At 47.1% G+C, this 26,021-nt stretch overlaps 4 protein-coding genes across 7 annotated transcripts; 1 reads left to right on the forward strand and 3 right to left on the reverse strand.

Annotated features, from left to right (window-relative positions):
* Nucleotides 1–1,188: 1,188 nt before the first annotated feature.
* nkain1 (sodium/potassium transporting ATPase interacting 1) lies at nucleotides 1,189–8,187 on the reverse strand. 2 transcript variants are annotated; one of them, XM_023803795.2, is made up of 8 exons: nucleotides 7,928–8,187; nucleotides 7,273–7,711; nucleotides 4,865–5,002; nucleotides 3,992–4,072; nucleotides 3,585–3,782; nucleotides 3,443–3,503; nucleotides 3,215–3,296; nucleotides 1,189–1,366 (listed from the first exon to the last, which is right to left on the reverse strand). In XM_023803795.2, the coding sequence occupies exons 2-8, from the start codon at nucleotides 7,324–7,326 to the stop codon at nucleotides 1,297–1,299; spliced, it is 684 nt and encodes a 227-aa protein (XP_023659563.1). In that variant the 5' UTR covers nucleotides 7,327–7,711; nucleotides 7,928–8,187; the 3' UTR covers nucleotides 1,189–1,296. The 2 variants fall into 2 exon arrangements, with proteins under 2 accessions (XP_023659563.1, XP_023659564.1); XM_023803796.2 differs by lacking the exon at nucleotides 7,928–8,187 and having other exon boundaries at nucleotides 1,189–1,371; nucleotides 7,273–7,893.
* A 353-nt stretch (nucleotides 8,188–8,540) lies between these two features.
* Nucleotides 8,541–13,172, reverse strand: snrnp40 (small nuclear ribonucleoprotein 40 (U5)). Its single transcript, XM_023803790.2, has 10 exons — nucleotides 12,918–13,172; nucleotides 11,790–11,919; nucleotides 11,388–11,481; nucleotides 10,741–10,906; nucleotides 10,174–10,296; nucleotides 9,970–10,090; nucleotides 9,787–9,869; nucleotides 9,439–9,500; nucleotides 9,210–9,313; nucleotides 8,541–8,993 (listed from the first exon to the last, which is right to left on the reverse strand). Exons 1-10 carry the CDS (start codon nucleotides 13,029–13,031, stop codon nucleotides 8,944–8,946), a joined length of 1,047 nt encoding a protein of 348 aa, XP_023659558.1. The 5' UTR covers nucleotides 13,032–13,172; the 3' UTR covers nucleotides 8,541–8,943.
* Nucleotides 13,173–13,268: 96 nt separating this feature from the next.
* zcchc17 (zinc finger, CCHC domain containing 17) lies at nucleotides 13,269–17,426 on the forward strand. 2 transcript variants are annotated; one of them, XM_023803791.1, is made up of 8 exons: nucleotides 13,269–13,597; nucleotides 13,719–13,797; nucleotides 14,146–14,203; nucleotides 14,403–14,503; nucleotides 14,728–14,819; nucleotides 14,924–15,024; nucleotides 15,160–15,269; nucleotides 16,961–17,426. In XM_023803791.1, the coding sequence occupies exons 2-8, from the start codon at nucleotides 13,723–13,725 to the stop codon at nucleotides 17,171–17,173; spliced, it is 750 nt and encodes a 249-aa protein (XP_023659559.1). In that variant the 5' UTR covers nucleotides 13,269–13,597; nucleotides 13,719–13,722; the 3' UTR covers nucleotides 17,174–17,426. The 2 variants fall into 2 exon arrangements, with proteins under 2 accessions (XP_023659559.1, XP_023659560.1); XM_023803792.1 differs by having other exon boundaries at nucleotides 13,269–13,362.
* A 762-nt stretch (nucleotides 17,427–18,188) lies between these two features.
* Nucleotides 18,189–26,021, reverse strand: fabp3 (fatty acid binding protein 3, muscle and heart). 2 transcript variants are annotated; one of them, XM_023803798.2, is made up of 6 exons: nucleotides 25,882–26,001; nucleotides 21,265–21,287; nucleotides 21,054–21,128; nucleotides 19,086–19,258; nucleotides 18,499–18,600; nucleotides 18,189–18,410 (listed from the first exon to the last, which is right to left on the reverse strand). In XM_023803798.2, exons 3-6 carry the CDS (start codon nucleotides 21,121–21,123, stop codon nucleotides 18,357–18,359), a joined length of 399 nt encoding a protein of 132 aa, XP_023659566.1. In that variant the 5' UTR covers nucleotides 21,124–21,128; nucleotides 21,265–21,287; nucleotides 25,882–26,001; the 3' UTR covers nucleotides 18,189–18,356. The 2 variants fall into 2 exon arrangements, with proteins under 2 accessions (XP_023659566.1, XP_023659565.1); XM_023803797.2 differs by lacking the exon at nucleotides 21,265–21,287 and having other exon boundaries at nucleotides 25,882–26,021.

The following is a 26,021-nucleotide window of genomic DNA, read 5'->3' on the forward strand; positions in this document are numbered from 1 at the left end:
AAAAATGAGTATGCACACACACACTCACACACACTCGCACACACAAACCAGCAGCTGTGACACATGAACGAGGGAGATGCACTGCAGGTTAATGTGAGAGACAGAAGGGAGTCTGCGTGTGACAGAGGCCCCCAGTGCACCTCCCCGCCAGCCTCTGGGAGGGGGAAAAGTGAGAAAATATCAGAGCCACAAAGTGAAGGAATTCTGTGTTAACAGGACAGATGGAAATATAGTGAGAAAGGGAGCTGCTGGGAAGAGAGAGAGAGGTGTGGAATGAGGCCAAGAGGCATTCTGACAACAGAAAGGGGGCAAGACATTTTTGGAGATTAGTGGGGGTGGGGCAAATAGGGCAGGTTAATATTTACATGCACACAAAACCTACATAATTTTCCTTAGAAACACTATTCACCAATCTAGTTTATATAAAGTGGACGGAGAGGTCACTGAGCATGTGCAGGCGGGATGATGGGTGCAAGTTGAATGTCAGCGCCTGATTGGTGGGGTAATGGCCAGTTGCCCACCATGTCACAGGCCCACCTGCACAGACACTCCGCAGGACCATCCTGGCGCGGGTGGGTGGCCCACGCAGGGCAACCGCCGCCATCTGGAATAGAGGCAGGGCCCTTGGACTGGCGGGGAGGCACTGGGGACGCCTCTCAGCCAGCTTCTCGGCCCCCCCCTCTGGCCATCGCTGATATTTGCAGGCCACACAGTTGCGTCTGAGGTGGTCAGACTGAGCTCTCCTGTTCAGCCACTGTAACCATCACAGTCAGCATCTTCTGGATGCCACTGGATATGCTCACGGGACAATTAGGGGCAAATCTATGCAGTGAGGTTCCCGATCCTTAGTGTGGAACGAACCGAATCATTTCAAACTCCATCCCCACATTTCAGATTTTTTTAAAACCGCACAGGGGACAGGAAAGCTGCTGCACTTTCAGAGGGGGAGGGGCTACGCTACGGCAAGCCCGGCCCACGGTGCACCACGCCCCTGCCAACTGCCCCTCGGCCCCACACTCAACCTCGACCACAAAGTGAGGAAAAAATACCAAAAGTGCACACATCTTCACAGTTAAAGAAGGGTGACTGGGCCCATTTTGGTTCTTGGTTTGGTCACCGGCCATATGCACTGTCCAGTCAGTAAGTCAATACTGCAGTTAGTCGCACCTGCCAGCAGGGGGCTCTTTGAGACAGTTTTTTTTTTTCTCCGCACCCCGCAGTTTGAATCAGAGGCTATACAGAAATGAAGACATCTCTACAAAAGACAACTTTCCGAAGACCATGCTGTGCTCCGCCTCAGACAGAAGCCTCTTGATCATCAGTGATCCTCCTCTTTCCTCCCTTTGGGCTGCTGACCTCGCCTACCCTGCGCTGGGAAGGGGGGGGGGGGGAGCGGAGAGATAGAGAATCTGTCTTTAGATAAGGAGCTTGAACATGACATTTCTCACCAAACTGACACCTTTAAACATATTTTATAAGCACATTCAGCAGAAAGAAAAGCAATTTAAAACAAAGTTCTATATCAGGGATACACAATACTGAATCAGGTGATGCAGGCTTTTGATAATATTTTAATTAACATTTTAATTAGCACTATTTCAAATTAAACTACAAAGTGATGTTAGTTACTATATCCAAATATAGCAGTAAAGCGATTAGAGTGGAGGTGGAGAGGGAGCTCGCCCCCCCCCCCCCCCCCGCCCCCGATGACCCCCCCTGGCACTTCCTGATCTATAAGACTGCTGTGTCCCTCATTAGCGTTGCTCTCCAACAGCTAGCAAATCTGAGGAAAGTATTAAAGGGCAGAAAGAAGTAGCACAAGGCTGCATGACACTGGCGTGACTGAAGCATGTCAGGTGAGGAAGTGTCGCTTTTTGCAATGAAGTATTCGGAAGATGGTCCACGCTGACTTCTTCTGACCTGTCTTGAACTAACCACATCTAAAATAAGAAGAGGTGTTTGGCCTTTATCAGGCAATTCATCACGCCATGACTTTTAGGCCACATCCTGGAGCCTGGCCTGGTTTGATTTCGGCCGATTTACACAGTTAGAAGGTCCCGTGGGACGTTGAAGGACCACAGGAACCAGGAGCTTGTTTACTGCTTCATCTGTATGGCTCCTCCAGATTTTAATTATAGTAATACTGACTCAGTGGTGGGCAGGGTTCCACTAATGCACTAATTGCTAATTAGCGAAGCTAACGTTTTTGTTAGCGGATCAGTGTTCCCGCTAACATTGGAGACCATTAGCGGACCAACTAGCTCCCGCTAAATTTAGTTCTGCTAACTGAAAAGCCGCTAACATTTTGGCAGGTTAAGTGAATAAAATTTAATGGTCAAAAGCATTTGTAAACCCTAAAATCATACATATTTGTTCCTGTCTGTTGTGAGCATGTCTGCAACAGTCTGTCTGGCATGCTGTTGGCCGACTACATGTAAACACAAGAAGTGATTGGGTCGATGACTTGTCAGCTTTAAGGAGATCTGGGCTAAACGTAAATGAACAAAGATAAAGTCCATTTAAACTGGGGTACCCTGAATTAAGCAGAGAACAGGGGCCTGTATCAGGAAGCTGGATTTCTTGCTTAGCTGGATAACTTGTCAGATTTCTGACAGAGCTATAGACCAAAAAATAGCTGAGACCCTCCACCCTAGTTCCGGTTAAACACCGCCATGTTTGTAATCCTCAAACGGCTTCACTGAGGGCAAAATGTCAGCACGGGCCAGTTGCGAAATAGGGCTTCTCTGACAAAAACGCTTATATCCTGCAAACGGAATATCCTAGAAAGAAATCTTCAATGCAGATTTATTTCAGAGATTCTGCAGAGTCCTACAATACCCAACTGGGTAAGTCCTAAATACCCCCAGTAATCACTCTAGTACGATAGATGGGACTTCAGTGTTGAATGGGTTAAAATTTTAGCTCTCTAGGTATGTTTTTAAGGGTTTCAGAGCCAAAAGCCACACCCATTCATATAATAAGAATTAGGGTTAGCAGTTAGAGTTAGCTTCTGCTAAATTTCTTAGTGGTTTTTCATATTAGTGTTATTGAATTAAACTTTGGAGTTTCAGCTGATTAGTGGTTATCGAAGCTAACGTTTTGATTAGCTTCGATTAGCTTGTACTGACTTGCAGGGATTCTGTTTTCCTTATACAATACTGCTACAGAGAACCGTTTGGGACGCTGGTAAACGGAGACGTGGGGGGGTACTGACGTGTACAGGGGCTGCAGTTGGAGATGCGACGCCTTCTGTGGTGGCTGGTAGCCATACGAGTCAAAACCGCCAATGAAGTCAACTGCAGCAGGAAGGAAAGAGGAATGTCACCAAGGATGACCGAAAACTGCCGGCAAACTGCAGTATGACATCATCATCAGCAACCAGGTCCCATCACTCAATTCCAAATGACATCACCCCCTTTTCCCCTCAGAAAGAAGCACTCACAGCTGTCCTCATCTTCCAGGAACACCTTGCTGACGTAACAGGCATAGACAAATCCGAAGAGCTACGGGAAAACGAGAAAACGGCATCACAACCTTCTCACGTGACTTAGGGGGAGGAGCTTCACTAGGCTGGTTCTACTCACTGCCAAGAAGACCTGCAGGGCGGAGCTGACCACCTCGATGTACTGGTAGTCTAGCAGGCAGCCGGAGACGGTGATGACATGGTGGTCATCTGGGGCTAGGGGAGAGTTGGGCACCAGGGTGACCAAGCAGCCTGGCCCATTTTCCATCCACCAGGACCGGTGCAGGGATGTGTTAAATGTCATGAGGAAGTCCCTGTCCTGGACAGAACATTTGGGAGGCCACAAATGGGTAATATCACAGCAGCACAGACCAAAGAGGTGGATATATTACAGTGTCAATGTTATCACATTACAGGATTAAAACTGGCCAGACCCTGTCTGTGCTACAGTGGCACAGTGTTGTCATGGCACAGGCAAGCATCGCTTTAAGACTGTTTTGAAGTTAAAAAGCAAGGTGAAAAACTCACCTGGGACAAGTGTCCTACCTCCAGGTAGAAGCAAATGATGAAAGAGTTCCAGCCGACCCAGAGGACCAGCCACACTGCATACTGTGGGATACGCACACAAAGAAACACCATGTCACGCCAACTCTTTACATATTATATACATAATTCTCTCTTTTCCCCAGTCATTATATATTAGAGGTCGAACGATCAATCGGGCAGAAAAAAAAAACATCGGCAGCAAGCGATTAATCAGACTACACGGCTGAAACGGTGATGGCTGCACATGGCCGCGCGGCTGCGTGCGGCTGCGTGACTGACGCGCAGCCACGCAGAGCACTCACTGCGTCAGTGTTGTAGCGTGGTTAATCAGCAGCTACAGCAGTGAACCTGCGTGACTGCCAGAGGTAGGAGTTCTAAATTCGTGCCGCATATTTCAGTTTCACTTGATGAATATCACAAAGGCAAAACCATCGTTTTTTTTTCCCTATTACTTTTAAAATGCTTCATGCCCTTCGTTAAAGTGTAATTAATGTTACAGCTGCAGTGTTTGTGTTTATTATGTTATTAATGGTTTGTATGTTATTAATGTTAAAAATATATTTCATTTGAAGTTAAGCAGTTGTATTACTCATTTGTTATTTTTCTACTTAAAAATTTTTTAAACGGCCTGATATCAGCCAACATCTCCCCCCAACAATTTTTATTTATTTATTTATTTATTTTAAATCGGCCTTTGTCACTGGAAAACCCATATCGATCTACCTCATACACACACACACACACACACACACACACACACACACACACTCCTCCATCTTTCACATTGGGAATTCACCAAATGTTGGTTGCGGGGTTACCAAGGACAGAAAGGACATATATACCAAGAATACGCACCAGAATGAGGTAGCGAGAGCGAAACTGCACGGTGCCAAAGATGCCCAAGATGACAGCCATGATGTGCAGGAAATTGGCCAGGATGGGTGCCCACTGGTACCCCAAAAAGTCAAACACCTGCCTCTCCAAAGCAGCGACCTGTGGCACACATGAGACAGCCCCCCCCCCCCACAATTCACATAACCGAGCCAGAAGGCATGACTACACAACTGAGCAAAAACCACAGATTTTCAGCAGAAACTGCTACCAGGATAGAAGTAAACAAGTACAGGAAAAACAGCCAAATCCACAAATGGAAAACAAATTCTTATGGTTCAAAAAACCGACACTGCAAATTCCAATACATCCACCAATTTTCCATAATTCAATGCAAAGTTGCAGTGGGTCTAGAGACCAAGTCAGAGGACATTCTGAACATCCTGTACCATCACTGTGGACCTTCACACCATGGAATATATGCTTATGTTGTTGGAAATATTGAAAGAAACCCACAAAAAGCTCCAAATTCCACCCAGAGACGGTTTGCGCTAAGAATCAAACCCATAACCCTGTAGGTCTCCCACCACAGTGCAACCCACTAAGCCATCGAATGTGTAAATGGAAGCCTAGGAAAAAGGTGAAATAGTCACCATGTCATCAGTATGCAAAAACCATAGCTGTCTGCCTAGTGGCCAGTGAACTGAACTAGAAAAGAGGAAGAGGAGCAATTGGTAACACTGGGGGGAAGAGGAAGAGGAGTGATGGGTAACGCTGAGGAAAAGAGGAAGAAGAGCGATGGGTAACGCCGGGGGGAAGAGGAATGAGGGGTAAAGCTGGGGAAAGGTGCTGAGAATAAAGCAGGAGCAGAGAGTGTGGCCTGTTCTCTTATTAGGTTCCCCATCCCGCCATCATTGCACGCACACACACCCACTTTCTTCCATCAGGAGCACCAGGCATTTTTCCCTGCAGGCATGCTCCCGTGCCCCCCCCCCCCAACCCACACACACACAGGACTACACAGACACACAAACACAGTTATCACAGACACACATACTCCAGCATTCCCACAGCAGTCTGCTGCAGTTGTTTCCATGGAAACTGCCTGGAGCCCCAGCCCCAAGCCGTGATGGTAGGGAGAGGGGGGCGCCCTGGGCCGGTGCGTACACCCTCTGCTCACACACACGCACACACACACAGTCACCAAATACAACACTAATGTTGCATAAACATCCTGTCAGTCAGCCCTCAGAATACAGAGCACACGCTGTCAGACGCACTCAGCATCTCAGTCACTCGCTGCCCAAGTTACACACAGGCACCTTTACGCTCCACTCACCTCTCAGATTACACACACACACACACACACCAATACCTACCGCCAATTATTACTAATTTCACACCCACACACACACACCTACAAACTCATTAATTCTTGGAAACAACATATGCTCAGACACTAATGATATTGTACACACACATAATTAAAAAACGCACAACATCTACAGACAATATTCATCTGTTGTAGTACAGTCACATGCATACGCACGCCTGTCCTGCACGCGCTTACACTGTATTATACACATACTGTCAGCCACCATATCGTATAGTCACTACAGACAGCGGAATTCACCCTGAGATGTAAGATACATCAGACCGAAGAGGCAGCAACAAAATCTGCCAAAGTTTGCCTGGGGCCAGGAACTCTCATCTCCGCCATAGACACGAAGCCATGTGTTTCCACCAATATGTTACACATATGAGCAGATGATCGGACAAAGACGGATCATGGCTGTGGAGCGCCTGTGTGGATGCCTCTGGGCAGCCGGGCCAGACTGCAAGCCAGCGAACACATGGCGTGAGCAGGGGAGGGCAGGGGGCTGCGAGGAAGAGGGAAGCAGATGTCGCGAGCGAGTGTGCAGCGTGGCCTGCAATCCCCGCCAACGGCGGGGCGCAACCGGGCAACTTTGGGGGCCGAGAGGAGTAACACTTTCAGGCCAGCGTGACAAAGCAGCGACGTATACAGGACTGAAAGAAGCAGAGCATTAGAGCTGAAAATCAATGCAATTAATGAGCATAAACACTACGATTATAATACGTTTGAAAATACATTTAAACATGAAAATAAGCACCAATAGGGTCCCGCGTGCTGTTGATCAATAACATTAATTGGTGTTTTCTGGTTTTCCAAACAAGTCCACAATGTGATAAAAAAAACAATCAGTTAAAACACTTTTTGGCCCGTCAAATGCTCGTATTAAAAGCACTTATATGGCAATTAAAGGAGACGCCTCCCTGCTTTCACAAACATTTACAGCCACAAATATGGAATTACACACCCCGTTCATAAATGGATTCGTCCTAATGTAGAGTTAATGGACACGTTAAGCAGCCTAAAGAAGCCAGGCAAAAAAAACCTGCAACACACTTACCAGTTGGAAAGAACAGATGACCACCAGCGTGCACCTCCCGGTACACTTCCCCATTTTTCCTCGGCCAAGACACGGCTTATGGCCGTGGAAGCTACGGGATGAAATGAAATCTTGCTGTCAGGTCCCGTGGAGGAGAGTGGACAGCGATGATCACTGGTCCGCTTCGGCTGAGCCCGCCGCCGATCAGCACTCCGCCGTGCCCGCTGCTGCCCCCCTCATTACACCCTCTGCGACTCAGTACAAGCCGACACTGATTATACCACCATGAATTTTTCGCCTGAGCTGTTTAGTCATTGCACCGTCATGCCGGTTTCCGAGCGTGTACTGGCAGAACCGATTTAAGTGTTGCGGTGGATGTGCTCCCGCTCCAACGTCGGCGTCCCCGGTTCTGCCAGCGACGGGTCGCCGGCAGTGACTCGAACTCCTTGCGATGCCACACCTTCGGTCACACGGCGCACAGAAAGGGACCAGAAAGCAAACCACAAGTGGGGAAATGTTTAGGTAAAGAAAGGAGAAAGATATGAGCATCATATGACATTATATCACACCGAGTAAAAGGGGTAGGGCTTCGCAGCGAGAGAGGAAAAAAATTAACCCGATAGATGCAAGATGCGAGCTTGGAACAATTGACACAAAGCGATCCATTGTAACTCACGGTTCGCGGCGATTCCCGGTTCCGAAGCGAGGCGCGTAGGAAGGAGGATCATCTATGTAAACAGGGCGAAGGCGATGGCTATTTATTTAACAGAAATGTACGGCAAGCCCACGCTGTTTCAGGGGCTTTGTGAAGCTCAGCGCCAGTACAGCGGGAGGGGGGGAAAGAGGGGGCGCAGGAAGGAATCGGGGGGGGGTGAAGCCCTCATTTGTGATATAATGAATTCTGCAGCCTGTGCGGGCTTCTAGCGGCGGGGCGAGAGGCGCTGCACTCGGAGACACAAAGGGAGCTGAGCGAGGCTGGCCACCGCCAAGGATGGGGCTCGGAGATCGGCGGTGCGACACGGCGGCTTCACGAGGCAGCGATGGAAGCATCAGCGCGGGGTTAAATGGCTGCTGCAGGCACGCCATCTCACAGGCGTAGGAGCCACTTAAAATAAAGATTATTCTTTGTTATTGTAATTAAAAACCCCGGACAGAACTGCCGCGGTTCTCTAAGAGTTCATTTTATTGACGACCAAGGAAAGGAATAGCCTGTTCATTTTCATAATGGCTACACGCGGAGAAGCGGCACAGAATGGTGATTATTACAGCAGGGAAATAGGACACGCATAGATAGACACACTGAATCCAGTGGATTTATTTGGAGCAATTAAAAACCAGCAGCTCCGTGGAAATCTACAAAGTACATCAAACTTAACAGCATTCAGTAAATATAAAAAAGATCCCGAAATGTACAGGAGCACCTTGGCTTCTGGTCTCAAGGCTTCCGGCCACACTCAAACTACTGCCAATGTCACTGAGGTGTGACCAGATCAGTAAAATGCTAATTAACCTGTGTGTGTGTATGTGTGTGTGTGTATGTGTCCAAGTCCAGCAGGACGTCCAGAATGGCAGCGCTGAACTCCTGAACACCTCATCAGTTTCTTCTATGTGACCCCAAGTGGCCATGGAGACGATCCGGGGGCGGAGGGGGGCTCAGCAGTGTGTAGCGAGACCGTGGCCCCACAAGAGGCCCTACTGGATCTCCCCCATGTAGAGCCGCTTGTCACTTGACCCGGAGAGCACTGCAGGGGGAGCGAGATGGGAGGTGGTTAGCGTTAGGCTGCATGCTGCTAAGAATCACCTGCATGGGCATTTGAACGGCTGGAGACAGTGACCATGTGACAGCAGATCCTCAGAGGAGCTAATCAGCAGCCCACAGTGTGCAGCCACGCGCTGCTGCTGCATGTATGAACTCATGCAGCCATTTAACGTGCGTCACTAAAAATGACGGGTCTCACCGATGGGTTCCGTGGGGTGGAAGGCGACCTCATTGACAGAGCCAGCATGACCAGGCAGCTTGTACAGGATCCTCCTGGAGGTGGTATCCCACACGTACACAAACCTGAAACGACAACCCCCCCCCCACTGTCAGAGCCACGCTGGTGAAGCAGGAGCACTTGCTCTGCATCGCGCCGGGGGGGGTCATGTCCTGACGGGGGTGCCATGCATCGCAGCTGCCTCCCTCACCTGTCAGCAGAGCCTGATGCTATCTTGCTTCCGTCCGCTGACCAGGAGCACCTCAGAAGGTTCTGTCAGGGAAACAGGCCACGATTATATGGTTTACGCGGACCTCACAAGCAGAGGTTTTCACAAACCAACATCTGGGGCAGGACTAACTTGTGCATTGGATTGGCAGTAAATGGCTTCTGCTCATTTTTAAATCATGGAAATGCCCAGCATGCCACACTTCATATGAAGGTGTTTGTGGATAGACAGTCTGTGGCTGAACAAGCAGGCTTGGCTGTGTTGGTCCCGCTATGCGAGCGATCTGCTCCATGACCTGTGCTCACTCAGCCTGTTCTCAGGACAGGGTACCTTTTCAAAATTGTGGACGTTTCCCTGGAAGATCTTCACGCATCTCTCTTTGGGGGCGAAGGGGCGAACGTCCCAGACTCGCACTGCAAGGGGGTGACACGAATGGGTGGGGCCGTCACCGCTGGAGAAGGCAGCGGTCTGTTTGGAGAAGCCGCACGGCTGAGCTGCGAGCGGGAAGCTCACCTGTGTTGTCCATGGAGTTGGAGAGAAGGTAGGAGCCCTCGGAGCTGAGGCTCAGGCCCGTCAGCGAGTCTCCGTGTCCTTGCATGGTGTAGATCAGCTTATTCTGTCGCAGGTCCCACACCTGATGAACGCAGATTCAAGCAAGATTCAAAACGGCTGCCAAGCCGTTCTCGGCTTTCACAGGAACAGGCAACGGCCGCCTACCTTAATGTCATTATCGATGCCGCCGGAGATGATCTGATCGCTGGTGTCATTGAAGGTGACGGCCAGCACCTGATAGGTGTTTTGGAAAGTGTGGACAGACGCCTTCTTCCTGATGTCCCACAGCTGAACACACACAGCACAGCGATCACTCTGCCGCCCAGAACAGGGCCCTATATATCCTAAGAGCCCTCTTACAGTCAGCTAATCAAAGAGTGCTGCAAAGTGTGAGATGTAGTTTCTTGAATATTTAGCTGAATATTAAATGGATACAATTACATAGCCTATCACTGTAAAACAGAGAAGTGACAAGTGAAATTATTTTGACATTTCGCAAGAACTGCTGTGAGTCATTAAAAAAATATACTGCTGTAATCACTGACTCGAATCGTCATGCATGTTTTTTTTAATGCATGTGTCAGATTTTAAATTTTTTCTTCCAAGCAGTTGACTAGTCAGCAATCTTCTGCTAAGATCTCATATTTCAAATCAGAAAGCAGGTCATGTAAAATGAAAAGCAGTGGGGTAATGTTTTTATTCCCAGCCCCCCAAACCCAGCGCTGACCTCACCTTCACAGTCCCATCGTCACTACCTGTGCAGACCACCTGTGGGCCACGGCGGGCAGGATAGCACGAGTTCACAAAGGAAGTATGACCCTTCAGGCGCTTGATTCGCTCTCCCGTCTCACTGTCCCACACCCCCACTGTCTTATCAGTGGAGGCAGAGAAGAGCAGGCTGCAGAAGACATCCAATCAGAAGACATCCAATCAGAAGACATCCAATCAGAAGACATCCAATCAGAAGACATCCAATCAGAAGACATCCAATCAGAAGACATCCAATCAGAAATCCAGACGGATCAAAGTACCCTGTCAAGCTGAGGTCAGCTGTGCAAGTAAGCACTCACACAGCTTCCAATCAGGAGCAAGAACTATTTTAATGAGATAGCCAAGGGGAAGGACATATCTGAGAATCTTTAAAATGTTACTAATTATGAATGGATGGGGAGTATGAAGGACACAGGCACCAAACTGGGAGACTAAAAACTAAGACAAGGATTAATGTCTGTGCTCTGAACTCTGTCATCTAGCACATATTTCTAAGTTTTAGCCTGAAGGGGGCAGTAGACTGGAGCCCTAAATGGGTCACAGTCATGCCCCCGTCTTTGCTTATGAACATTAATGACCTTTAACCCCACCCACCAGCCATAGCATACCTGCCGTCTGTGTTATAGTGAAGCTCCATGACGGCCCCGCTGTGGCCCTTCAGGGTGGCGTAGTTGTCACAGTCACCATAGACGCTCCACAACACTGAGGACAAAGACATCAACGAGAACCATTAAAGCAGCCGGCAGCCAACCAAGACCTAGTCATCACAGCAGCTGTGACACTACAGCCATGCAAGCAGCCACATATCTGCAGCTGTAAAGAGCCCATATACTTACATTCATCAATGTGAACAGTCAATATTTACAGAAAAATTATCAAGCCTTCTGTCTGTATCACACAATGAATTTTTGTTTAAATTCAAGGGAGACCTACTGCACTGATGCCTCAGCTCTGATACTGTGATTACATGTAAATATCGGATCCAGAGGCATTAAGACAAGGCGACTCACAGATGAGTCTGTCATAACCAGCGGACGCCAGCGCTGATCCGTTGGGGTGGAACTTGCAGCAGTACACTTCTCCTTCATGGCCTGACAAGAGCATGATGGGAGCCTGGAGACTGGAGCTCCGAGGGGGACCCTGGGGGAGGAGGGAGAGTGTCAGCAGCCGACACTACAATGAGAGGATGACATATGTGACAGACTCACGCAGAACAAGGAGGGAAGGAGAGTGGGAGAGAGAATGGGCGAGAAGCTTGACTGGAACTGACCTGCATTTAGGTCAAGGTTTAAAATAGCCACAAGAAGGATAACAGAAGGACGAGACTCATACGGGTGACATATTTACACAGTGCAGCAAAAATTAACATTTTCTGTCCTACTTGAGTCTAGCTAGTGTGTTAAGTGCATTACCATCATTTTCTTCATAACCAGTGCAAAACACTCAATGTACTGATGGGTTAGGGTAAGTTCACTTACCAAAACACAGACAGAAGGAGGAGGGGAAAAAAATCAAAACACACACATTTTTGATAATTTCAACAACTGGACAATCTAAATCTAAACATTTATTTTTAAAACTTCAATAAATCCAGTTTCTGTAATCTATGACACATAATAGCTAGACTATGATTATAAAATATTGTAACAACTACATTTTGCCAAATATTCACCCATATATTTCCAGCAACTTAACCTGGCACTTAACTACGTTGTCAATCTATTATAATCACTTTGAATCTGTCAATTATGACTAATACCCAAATTTGACAGGTTAGATTAGGCTTTGAAATAAAAAATACTCATTTATTAATGTTTAAAGACTTATTTTTCTCACCACACATAACAAAATTCCATTGTTGAGTCGTTAATAATTATACTTTTCACTGAATGTTAAAAACGAAATCATTTAAATCAATCGTTGATTCATTCATTGTTTTGGTTCGCCTAAGCATTCTGCCGCAAACTTTATTTAGTGTGACGTGAAGTGATTACACATCTTAGCGCCTTCTATTTTTTGAAGCGCATGACTGCAAAACACTTTCCACAAATTTAACTAGTTCAAAAGGAGAGGCAAGTTAAGCTTTTAAACTTAACAAATACCCCCGCGACAATGTGAAAGGCGCTACCAATTCCTACCATCGTCGCTAGCTGCTGCGACTGCGCCGCCGCCACAAGTTCCGTCCTTGGTTTTTTGATGCCCGCAGGTACCACAGCCATCTCCGCCGCACCCCTCTTTTTCGGCTCAATCATAATTCTCGAAAACCTAACCTCTATGTCTATTAATTACGCTGATTTTTGCGGTCCCTTTAGATGAAACTAAATGAAACGTGATGTACTCTCCACTGGTTTAAACTGCACGAGCAAATGGGAACATCAGTTTCCGGCATCCCAATTCGCACGTAATAAGATCAAATATGATTGGTGCACTCCTCCGAAGTCAAATTTCATTGGCTGGTGCAGGGCGTCGTGAACGTATTTGCCCCGGAAGTACATAATCAAGTCAAGGAGCGTCTAAAGATTGCGGTGGATGGAGTTTGACTGAAGATTTCTGTTCTTTGAAATAGTACAGGTTCACGAGTGGGTTAGTTTTTCACGAAACAAATATATAGCACCAAGGCAGCATGCATACGACATTGCTGACTGTTTTGCTAGTCATAGATTTTCCATTGCTGGCTAGGTAGCTAGATAGTGAGTTTGCGAATGCAAAGTTAATAATATAGTCAATCGTCAGGCAGTGTATTGAACGCCAGTGAAGTGACATCACCTATCCGTATCTGAACTAGTAACTCAAGCCGCAAGCCTTAATCACTTAAAAGGTAGTTACCGTTTAGTGGCTGCTTTATTCCTTATGTTGTTAAACGATCCCCAGTCGTTCTCGAATAATGTGCATTGGACAAATGTGCAAAGATGACCATATAATATTATTCAACTCTGCAGATCGATGGATGGGTTTCGCGGCAGAGAACGGGTGGACCTCGACGAGCTGCCTGAACTGCACACCATACTGCGCGGAGAGGTACGGGAGTTCAGTCTTACGTGCAGTACTGTAGAACAGGACTTTCTAATACGTAACCCAAACTGTAATGCCAAAGAAGAGAAGTCAGGGTGAACGAATGATAATTAAATCTAATTATGTTTTGATATACATCATTTGAAATGTTTTATTTACATTTTTATTTAAAGGAATATTATCTGTCTTGATTTAAAGTTTTAATATGGTTCAGTTTATTGACTCAGGATTTCAGCTACAGGCTTATTTACCCATTCGTCTTTGCATAGTCCCATGGGTAAGAAGCATTTGTTGCGTGAAAATTATAAATGAAATAAACATCCCGATGTTTACCTTGGAACGTTTTTCGTTCAGGTGGCATCTGTCACAGCCTATGGAGCTTTTGTGAAAATTCCCGGCTGCAGAAAACAAGGTAACATTTGGCACTTTTGCCCATTACGACCAGTAAGGGCTGCTCACCAATGAGACCCAGGCGTTCAGTTAGAATTTCTTTTGAAATATGGTCCATTGGGACAAAAAGAATTAATAATCCAGCTGTAAGAGACTGCCTGAAATGAAGAGTAGACTCTCCTCTTTGTGATGTCATGCTGTAATGCTCACTCCTGTGTCAGGGCTGGTCCATAAGAGTGAAATGTCGTCCTCCCGTGTGGAGAACCCCTCCGAGATTTTGGATGTAGGAGAGAGAGTCTGGGTGAAGGTCATTGGGCGTGAGGTGACTCTTTGTTTTATTTCTTTAATTATGCAGCATTTTTATACATCTAAACCATTTTAATTGCAAAACATTAAGTTAGAATATATAATAAGTTTACTCAAAAGTACTCAATGTTTAGTCAATAAATCTGTGAAATAAATTCATCCAAATTATTGGTCCATTAAGTGTAATCCATATACAAATGCAAAGTACTGCTATAGATAAGGTTACATCGTGTGTTTCAGATACAGGAGGGAAAAGTGAAACTTTCATTTTCCATGAAAGTTGTAAATCAAGGCACTGGAAAGGACCTGGACCCCAACAATGTGGTGTTAGAGTATGTGATTCTTAATGTCTTCTGATGTGTTTGTGGATGGAGTGGGGGGTGGTGGTTGGGTTAAGATAAGTTTGCCGGAAAACATCGCAGCGTCTCTTACACAGGCAGGATGAGAGAAAACGACGGCAGTTCAGAGACCACTCCAGTCAGAGGATAACGCTGGAGGCTGTCCTCAACACCACATGCAAGAAGTGTGGTTGTAAGGGTAAGTCAGGGAGAATAGCCTATGTGTGTACGAGAGCGAGCCTAAGGCTGTGATTGGCAGACAAGCATGTGTGTGGTTGAATGGGACTAAGGAGACATCTGCTTGTGCAGTGAGTAATGCCTGCCAGCTTTCCAGGACACTTTACTAAGGACTGCTACTCCAAGCCTGGCCTGCAGTATAGCCTGGTGCCTGAGGAAGAGGAGGAGCCCAGTCAGTCTGCCCAGACACACCCCCAGAGTAAAAAGGTACCTGACTGACATCTAATACATCCAATCGTGGTCTGGCCTGCCTGAGAAGGGGCAGGGACCTGGGTTTCCTAGGAATACATGCCTGTCGGGATGCTTGACTGATGGAACATTAAGCTGAAATGAGACAAGACCATGGCATTTACATCCAGTTATTTTATAGGACAATTCAATGTGACTGTGTTTGCAAACAAATGGCATTCTCAGTCTTTTAGGGGAGAAACTCTCTACACAAATATTAGTTTTTCTTGAGTCAGTCTACTAACTAGTTATGTTTTACTATTGCAGTAGGTTATCTAATAAGTTACCGGCTCTTCCTTCAAATTGCTGCAAGACTTACTGTCTATGGCGAAATGTTATGAATATCACCATTTGCTTAAAAATATCCAATTAAGTCAAGCCATTGGTTTTATTCTTCAGTACAATCGTAGAATTCATTGTTAATGTACAATTCTGTGCAGAACTCTTACCTGCCAGAGAAAATTATATGTAAATTGTCTTTATGTTGGTGTAAAACTGATTTTATGCCAGTCGAAGTCTGTTAGCTTAGCAGTTTCAAAATCTCCCCGGAAGTGACCACAGGATTTGCAGAATCCGTTTAATATACCAATGTATTTGTTGATTCAACCTCTAGAGTACCATGCTTGGCTAATCAATATCTCATCAAGGTATTTAATTATTTAAGTTAGTTAACAGACCTGCTGGTGAAATTTAACGAATACATGGAATGGCAGGAGTGCCCCAGAGGAGAGGTTTGGCATCTGGAGTGTTATCAAGATACATCTGTTTTTGGAGAAACAAACTTGTTACTTTTTTATTTTGGTACTGTTCTTTTTTGTGGTAAATTGTTTTTTTTTCTGAGTAATATGCACTTACTGTGAAGATGAATAGCATTTATTAAACATTTTCTATGCCCAAGTCAGTACTGTATGTTAAAAAGCCTTTTTCATGATTCAGTCAACAGCTTTATAAAAATAGACGGCAGGTTAACAGTCGTGGTCACTCTGCTGACTCTTTGCATTAACCCTGATGTTACAGAGGATCTTAGTAAAGTTCAGGTCCTGAGAGTCACAGTGAATAATCGGCTGCAGGAATAAGCACTTCAGGCTTCTCGCGCAGGACAGGCATCTAGAAATGGATTCAGTCTCTCCAAGGGAAGTGAAACAAGCTGTGACTAAAGCAGACAGGCAGACTTTGCAAGGAAGGATGGAGATTTCAGACTTGTTTTTTTTTATGTTGCTCTATGTGTATTTTTGGAAGAATCTTTAAAAATGCAGCAGGAATTTCTGGGTTCCTTGTGTGATGATTTGCCTTTGTGGCCGTTTGTGGGGAATGCGGCCGCCTGCGGTGGTGGCAGCCGCTGAGCCGTTGCAGAAACAGTCACAAGGTGATCTTGACAACTGACTGCTTTTAGTACAGGTCTGATGCAATGGCCTGAAACGGCGGGCCGGAGCAGCCTCAGCTGGGGTTAGCAGAAGTAGTAATGCTTTTCTCGCTCTGAGGATGGATGGCGATGTTTTAAAAGCATAAATATTTAAAGCATTCCTCCCTTGACCAGAGAGCAGAATGGCTGTCTGTAGATCTGAGACTCGTGCCATATGCTATTCTGTCTTGCCTGTAAATCTCTGGCCTGATCTGTTTACCACATGTGACCCTGATTCTCACATGGATGCTCCTTTCCCTCACACCAGGAGAAGAAGGTGAAGAAGAGGAAGGAGAAGAGAGAGACCTCCACGGACTCCAGCGACAGCGAGGACTGCCGCAGGCCGGCCAAGCGGGGGCGCTCCGCCAGCGAGACAGGCAGCGGAGAGGGCAGAAAGAAGGACAAGAAGGAGAAAAAGAAGAAGAAGAAGAAAAAGAAGCACAAGAAAGGAAAACACAGATCTCACAGCAAGCAGGAGTGAGAAAGGCGTCCCTGGCGAAGCAGACGGCCTGCGGCAGCCCGGGGGAGTGCAGTGGCCCCCATGTTCTCAGACGGCTCTGGACCAGCAGAACCACTCCAGTGTAACCGGACCTCTGGGTCCTTTTCCTGAGCTGCATATCACTGTATTCTCTTTTTATTTTTGTATTTTTAATGTGTTTAAATCGCTGTTTTCTTCTCACTTAACACAGAGCAGGAGAATTCTGTGTTGTGTAAATAAAACGCCATCTGACAAAGAGATGAGTTGATTCTTTCATACCTGCTGTTCTCCAGGGCAGTGGGTGACAGGAAGCGTGTCACCAGACCAACACAAGCCCCACCCACCAAGCCTTTCACCCACTTTTTCCCCGTCACATGACTCTGGAACATGCTCACATTACAGCTGTCGGCAGACCTGGCCCAATGACACACACACACTGACACACACCCACCGGGTTCAGTGGATACCGCAGGACATGATGCACCAGTGCTCTGATTACACCACAAACACAGGTGCTTAGCTCAAGTTACACTGTCTTGTAATATTTACTTGCTTAGCAGACACTTTTAGCAGTGTATTTGGGAGTAATTAAAAAAAAAAATGCGCATCTAGGCAGTGTCTGACAAATATTTGCTTATGAGATACAGGCATGGTTTCTGCTGAAACTTGAACCCAAGTGATTTTGCTCAAAATTTGAGCTCCTCGCCCACTATGCCCCCTGCTGTCCTGCAGCTGTCCTGCTGCCTGAGAGGTCAGATACGCTGCAGTATTGTCCTGCTTTCCATCCTCCTAATGTGTTTATTTCTGTCCCTGTTTGCTTGAAATTACATCACACTCCCTGACACTGATGACCTGTGGCACATTCCTGGGCTGAAATAGACCTGGCGTGTTTGTGTGACAGCGTGGGTCACACACAGATGCTGCTCTACGCTCACATCCAGCACAGGAGGGTTTAGGACATGTTTTTTTGTTTGCTTTCCCTTGAGTTGAAAATGACGACATGGATTGTGCAGCCCAGTGAAAAAACAAAACTTGGATTTTTTTATTGTCTAAGACAGAGGAGGCAGTACAAAGATGGGGGGGGGGGGGGAGGGAATAGGATACCCATAGCATAGCACCACGCTGGATCCTGCAGTGAAGGGCTGGGAGCAGGGGCGAGTGGGGGTAGAGACAGGAAGTCGGTCCTCTATTCGCCCTTTACGTACGAGCGAGTGGACACCACGTCACCCAGCGTCAGCGTCTGCGGAGCACAGCGGATGGTCAGCTGACAAGCAAAGAGCACATAGCCCCCCTCCCACACACACACACACACACAGACGGGTACTGACCAGAGTCAGGCTGTTATCGCTGACCTCCCTCACCAGGGTCGTCTCCTTCCCATCCCACTTCTGAATGTGCACCATCTTATCTCCATCCAGCGTCACCACAGACTGGGGGACACATGGAGGAAGAGTTCAGACATAAACCTGATCTACAGGAAAGTCACTGTGTAGGTATACGCCTGATCTACAGGGAAGTCAGTGTTTAGGTATATGCCTGATCTACAGGAAAGTCAGTGTGTAGGTATATGCCTGATCTACAGGAAAGTCAGTGTGTAGGTATATGCCTGATCTACAGGAAAGTCAGTGTGTAGGTATATGCCTGATCTACAGGGAAGTCACTGTGTAGGTATATGCCTGATCTACAGGGAAATCAGTGTGTAGGTATAGAGAGTTAATGTGGGTTTATGCATTAATAGAGAATCCTGGGTATTGCATATCAGCACTTTCAATGTGCACGTGTGCCTGTCTAAGTTACTGTCATCATAGGTACTGTGATTATGGGAGCGACCGAACCTTCACTGTGTGTGGAAGCACATGTTTGTGTGTTGCGACCCCATAGGCCGCTGGATCCGTGCATGGCGGCAGTGAGGCACCTTCACTTTCCTGTCATCTGCGGTGGTCTCATCAAACTCCTCGCCCAGTTTGAAGCTGATCTCGGTGTTCTTGAAGGTGCTCTGGGTCCTCAGGGTGACGGTGTCGCCGTCCATGGAAATGATGGTGGTGGGTTTGGTCATGCTGCCCACCTGCCGCGTGGCGAAGCCCACACCTGTCACAGAGCATTAGCATTAGCATTAGCCCGCTGGTTTGCGCAGGTAGTAAACTGAGACTTTGTCCCTCACCTGCAGGGGTCGCCAGTGACACTTCCTATGAAAAGGCCAACATTGTAGTAACACCTAAACCCAGACCATTCCGAGAGCTAAGCAATTACTAGGTTGACCTACTAGCAGTCAAGTAATCATAATGTATCTTTTACCGTATTTGTATTAATGCTAAATAAAGGTCCATTCATTATAACTGCCCCCCCTCATTCGCCCCACCCTTTCCCTTCCTGGAGCAGCTTTACAGTGAATTGTACTTCCCTGCTTCTTATTACGTCCTCTTTCTTTGCCATGCGCCTCCAGTTCTCTTCACCGCCCGACTAGTGGACACATTCTCATGCCCCCTGGCTGAGGCAAGGTCACGTGACCCACCAGCGAGTCGACTGCCAGGCCCAGGTGCGGCAGCAGGTGAGCGGGCCTGCATTCTGCCATCGATTTATTATCGTTTGGTAAACAAGGTAGAGCACAGCATGACCCGTCAGCGGCTGTGGTCACGGCGTCAGCGTGTGGCTGCTGGCACGGATGCTATGGCGGCCTTCAACCAGCCGCTTGCGCTGTGTCAGCCATTGTATTGCAGCGCATGCATGGGTCATTGTGGCCCAGAATGGGGTGTGTCAGCTACTCTGGGTATCAGAACAGCAGGGGAAGGGCGGGGGGATGGGGAGTATCCCAGAGAGTCACACCAGAGAGGGGTGGAGTCGAGGGCTGGTGGGAGGGGCCTGCAGAGGTCAAAGAGGACACTAGGATGTTAATAGACACACCCCTCTAATACACACTCACATTCCACTGCCTCATGCTTCCAGACCTCCACACATAAGTGAAACTGCGAAGCTGAAGGGAACGTCATGATAAAATAACGGCATTTCTATTAGCTCTGCCGCGGGAAGTTCCTCTTATCGCCGAAGATATTCACTGAGGGCCCAAGGCTGGGGCCGGGCGGCTCGTCAGCGGGATGGCGGCGTTTGTGTGTGCGTGGGCGGGGAGCGCAGGGCGTGTGAGACTGCGGGAGGCGAGTCGCGGCCGCGCCGCAGCGCCTCCAGGGACCGCCGTAATCTCTTAGTCTCTTTGTCATTACAAAAAGGCTTAAATCAACAGCGCTGTTCCCAGCAGAGTGGCCGATATGGGAAAAGGGCGGATTTACCTGTAGGGCCCACCATGATTGCGCTCGCATTCACCACGCAACAGAAAGCAGCCCTTCCATGCGGCTTTGCTCATCAGCCCTGACTGAGGATATCTGCTGGTGGGAATCGCCCTCCACTGCACCAGGGGACTCGCCTCTCATGCTAATGCAGGGAGGGGTAGACGGAGGGACATCTGCTTCTGGGATGCCCCAGCCCATACAACTGTGGGGCCCACCTGCCTCCCTCCACACCCCAGCAGACACCCCCCCGATCCCTGCCCGGCCCTCCCCTCCGGCTGCGGAGTCGACCCCCCCCCCCCACCAAAACCCACCCGACTGCTTAGTTCCACATCGTTTCTCACGCAGACATACACGTGTGCAAAGCGAATTCACGCGCACGCACATGCACGCGCAGCCAACTCCCTTTATACACATGGCCACATGAAACAGTTTATCTTTTTCTCAGGCCTTGGTGCAGGTGCATGCAGGAGCCCATATTCGCTCTTGAGCACAGACACGCACGTGCACACGCACTACGGCCCTCATCCTCCATGTGACGCATCCCATTCACTCAGCGCCAGCCTCCGTCTCCACTCATCACTCCCGCAGTGCGGGACACTCACCCAGTGCCTTCATATAGTCGTCAAAATTCTTGCTCTCCTTCAGGTTCCATGTGCCGACGAAAGCCTCCATGATGCCTGCAGGGCGCAGAGGGAGAGCAGTGGAATGAGAGAGAGTGAGAGAGAGAGAAAGAGAGAAGGGAGAGTAAGAGTGAGGCTGAGAGCGCGAGCAGGCAGCACAATGATCCTCTGATCCTACTGGAGGATTTTATACCGGCTGTTTGTGATGTCACTGGCCTGCAGACAGGGAGAGGAGGGCAGAGGGGGAGGAGAAGGAGGAGAGGGGGGAGGAGAAGAAGGGACATAGTGAAAAAAAGAGAGGGAGACCAGCATGGACTGTTAGTTTAAGTAGAAAGACAAGAAAAGAGAGAGGGTGAGGGATAGGTTGGGGTGAGGGGGCTCTGTGCATGTGGCAGCTGTTTCCATGGAGATTAGATTGCATGCGTCACGCTGCTGCCCTGCTTTTGTGGTGACCCTCCCCCACCTCCTGCTCCTGGTCAGTTTGGGTCTGGGGTTTATTTGCAGCTGTTGGCTCACTCATTACTGACCTCCATGCCAGACTCACACAAGGTGAATGAGGATGCACCCCCCCACCCCACACGGGTGCGCTGAGTGTAGCGTTACGAGCAGGATCTGCTAATTATCCGTAAGATAATAAACAATTGCAGCAATAAAACGTTCCCGCCTCACTCCTCGCGGCTCCCATGTCAGACACACGCAAGCCTCAACATGGAGTCACCGCCCGCTACCTGGGAAGGCGGCCCGGGTTACACGCCCGTTACACGTAGGTGAAGCACTGCCACCTGCTTCACTGCATCATGAGATAATTATCAAAAAGCGCAGTGGGTCTGAATATATATACGTGAAATTAATAATAGAACAGTGATACTTTATTAATCCCTGTGGGGATTAATTGCACTCCATACAGGCGTGACTAAGTTTGGGGGTCACACTGAGGGGGCAGCCACCTTGTGTTGCCTAGGGAGCTGGGGGTTAAGGCCATTGCTCAAGGGTCCGGGGACATGTGACTATTCTGCTAAGACTGGGGCTGAACTAGCAACCTTCTGATCGCAGACACAGAGGCCAAAACACCTGAGCCACACGCTGCCCTGAGTTATGCCGTAAATAATATAAAAATAAATAATAGTGAGTAGAATGAGCGAATTAAAAGAATTTAAATTATGACTGAAAAAAGTAGCAGTGATATTTAATAACTGGCAGCAATGGGTGGGATCATTGTGGAAGCAACAGCTTGGCCCATTTGTGAAGATAAGGGGTCTAGACAGCAGGTTCTGAAGACGTCACAGATAAAGGTAAGTCATGATAGCTCTTGGTCAGGATTCACAGAGACCGGAGGTTGTGCTTCACAGGAGAATGATTGGAAGGTTCTAAGCAGATACCCCCAGTTAGAATCACAGTGGGGCATAGGGAAGGAAGGATGGGTCACAAAGCGGCTCCACGAAAAGTGGTTTATTTAACAGAAACAAACAGAAAGGGGGAAACAAAACGAGGGGCGGCGAGCGGTCAAAACAAAACTGAGAAAACAGGAATAAAGGCAGGAAGCAAAGCGGAATAAACTATACAGGGGAAAACAATCAAAAACACAACAACAACAACGACGATGACGAAGACGACAACAATGCTACACAGGTAAACAGTCACACAGGTAAAAGGCCACAATGAACCAACAAGGAACAGAACAAAAGCGGGCACTTAAATACATCACTCAGAAGCATACTATTCTGCTAAGGCTGGGGCTTCGCTCAGGTGAAAACCATAACTCAATTAACCAATCAGCAAGAAACAGGGGGAATACATTACAGTTAACTATGGAAACTTTACTAAACACAGAGCCTAATACTAGGAAAAAACTAGGAACATAAGTACAAGCAGCGCAAAATAAAACAAGGTATAAGCAGAGTAAACCAAAACAGGGACAGAAACCATAACAGATTCAAGGAAAAGCCAAAAGCTAAGGATAAACATAAAACCAAAAAATAAGCAAAAGGTTAAAGGTTAAAAGACCAGCCTTGAACCCACAAATGGAGGGATGTTAGTTTCCAAGCCGCTCACTTAACCCATCAAGCTACATGATAGCCCAGGGCACAGGGAAACACATTAGGGACTAGGGCTACAAGACAGAAGGAACAGGATGGGCAGCGATGCCTGCTGGCCAAATGGGGGCAAACACACAGGACAGGGATGGGCGGGCACCGACCCTAACACACGCAAGCTAGGATGACAGTGTGTTGGAGACTTGCCCGTCCTCCAAAGCTCAGCCAATCACAGACAACAATCACCTGCCCCCCCATCTCTGCCTCATCTACACACAAACTGTGTATTCATCCCTTTTGACCCCCCCCGGGCCCAGCAAAACACAGCATGTCTAAAATAACGTGTATGACTGAACAGGTATGCAGCAACTATAGAACACATGCAAATGAGCTCACTGAGGTGCTCATACAGTATAAAATAATGAAAATAGCTAAGTATTACAATGGATATGAATTACTGCATTATAATGGACAAGCACAGCAATACATTTAAACTTGGCATGTCTAACTAAATGCAGAAATGAAAGAAAAAAAATTAAATCAAAACTGACATATCATAAAGTCACATGTAACCAAAGAACATTTGTCTATTTTAAGTACATAGTGAAAGCTAAAAATTTTACTGATATTTTCATAGATAGTTAAGTTGGTGAGTTAAGATGATTTATGAAATCGCAGCCTCACCTCACACCAGCATTGAATTACATATATATATAGACAGTTGAAGTGGCAACTGTTGCTCTTACAAATTCCTTGGAAACAATAAACAAATGAGTGGATAGAACACAGAGTCAGGGTCCAGTGGATAGAACACTGAGTCTTTAAAAGGTTTGTTACTTATATTTTGAAAATAGTGTTGGGACACTAACATCATGTGACTCTCTTGCATCTGAATTTTGCCTTAAAGATTGTGAATATGGCAGTCCCAGCATCTGCCCACTGCTTTGAAATCACACCGACAGTGAGGCCCTTCACACAAAGACCAGACAGTATGAAAAACAGCTTCCATGTCAAATAGACGGAAGGGAAGACAATAAATTAGGTGACTGGATGAAACAGACGGGCTGAGAGTCTGCGCTTTGAGTAAGGCTCCCCCAAAGGCAGAATTTTCTTGGGAGGAAATGGGACAGAGGTTAGCCCCACCCACATCAAAAGCCAGATGCCTGCCTGCAGATCAAACCATCCAGAAAAGCACAACGTGTGTGTGATACACAGCGCTGCACAGACTCTCAGCACATGGCCTCATAAATGGTCAATGAAGAAAAAAAAAAATTGTCACACATTCACAAGCAGTCACTGCCCTGCCCGATTGTCACTCGTTGTTCCCTCGTGTAGCATAACTATTATATCAGCAATTATTTAGACTTTAATTATGAATATCAAATACCCAAGTTTACATTAAGCAAGTTATAAAGTTACCACTGAGTAGTTCAGACCAGTTAGCTGGTTGGATTTGGTTTGTTTGTTCTCACGCATGGTCTCCAGTTTCATTGGTTGTCAGTGGAATGTTTTGTGTTTGTGACTTTTAATTTGTTTCAGCTGTGCTTGCTCCAGTTGTAAGTTACTAGAAACGCGCATTTAATTTAATAACGTTTCCAGAGAAGCACGTGCGGCGCAGCGCTGCTGTTATTACTTCAGCAGTATATATTTAGTTGCGGACCTCAGTTCAGCGGACGTGGAAAGATCTGCGCTGGAAACACAATGTCTTTCTCATCTCCCGTGACTTGCATGACGCGGTCAGCTGAGTATGCAGGCTGCCGTTCAAGTACGCAGAAAGCAGAGAGAGGACGGCCGAGCCATGCAGACGCTGACAAGTAGAATAAATTACAGAAACAGGAGGATGTGTAGCTGTCTACCTTTGGGAAATCAAAACTGTTACATTTCCTCTTTTAAAACAATCGAGAAAGCACTATGCAAGACATTTGCGACTGGCTGTACTCATAACATGCAAAACGCATCTACCAATGGCTCACATTACCACATCATCATCCAGAGTACTATTTAACCTAATAAGATACTGTCACGCATGGATAATGGACGGCGCAGTCTCCTGACCAATGTACTAATATAGTAATTGCCTCTTGTGACGTCCTGCCCAAATACCTATACCAACACGCTAATGGACTCATATGAACCACAAAAATGGTTGTATTGTCTCAGAAAGAAAAAGCAGTTTGGGATTCTTTTCTTAACTTCGTTAAAAGAGCCAGTCTCGACACGTCCAAGATCTACACATCCAGCTGGCAAACATTTTGCAGAGAAATTGCGCCCGTGGATGAGCTGACGGCGAAAAACTGGACTACACTGATAAGTAACAAGAACCAATTCGCCCGTACGCAAAGTAACTCTTTCATTTTAGCAAGGTTAGGGCACCGTGACACGTGATGAAGCTAGAATATCGTTTCTGCTGGAGTCTTGTAGCATTTTTGTGAGAAGGACTAAAGGACGAATGAAAGCCAGTGGGACGACAGGAGCGGCTCCCTCACGGTGGAAAAGTGATATATTTTGGCAATACACAGTAAAAATATAATAACCGTATTTGAATTGTAACAAATAATTCATAAAAACTTGTATGAAACCTATTTAGACCACTTCAGCATACCTCAACAAGCAGCATAAGCGGCCATCATCAAAAGTCATAACAAGAAAGACCGAGCAGGCGCGTGCCCCTATGGAGAGTATCCCGCAGCAGCACGAGGCTGCCGGTGCGGGTGTCCACCGCATCCTATTCCATTACGAAAATCATTTACATAAAAGCCACGTGCGGTCGCCGTTACCTTCCGAAATGCTTGGGTTTGTGCGGACAGACCAGTAAGCCACGGCAGTACTCCGCTGTGTCACTTCGATGCTGCTTCCCTCCTCGGAGATATTCTCAGGATTGCTTTGCCTACTCAGTTCCTTTTAAATTTAGTAACGC

Source organism: Paramormyrops kingsleyae, chromosome 23, assembly GCF_048594095.1.
Source record: "Paramormyrops kingsleyae isolate MSU_618 chromosome 23, PKINGS_0.4, whole genome shotgun sequence".
Classification (NCBI taxonomy): Eukaryota; Metazoa; Chordata; class Actinopteri; order Osteoglossiformes; family Mormyridae; genus Paramormyrops; species Paramormyrops kingsleyae.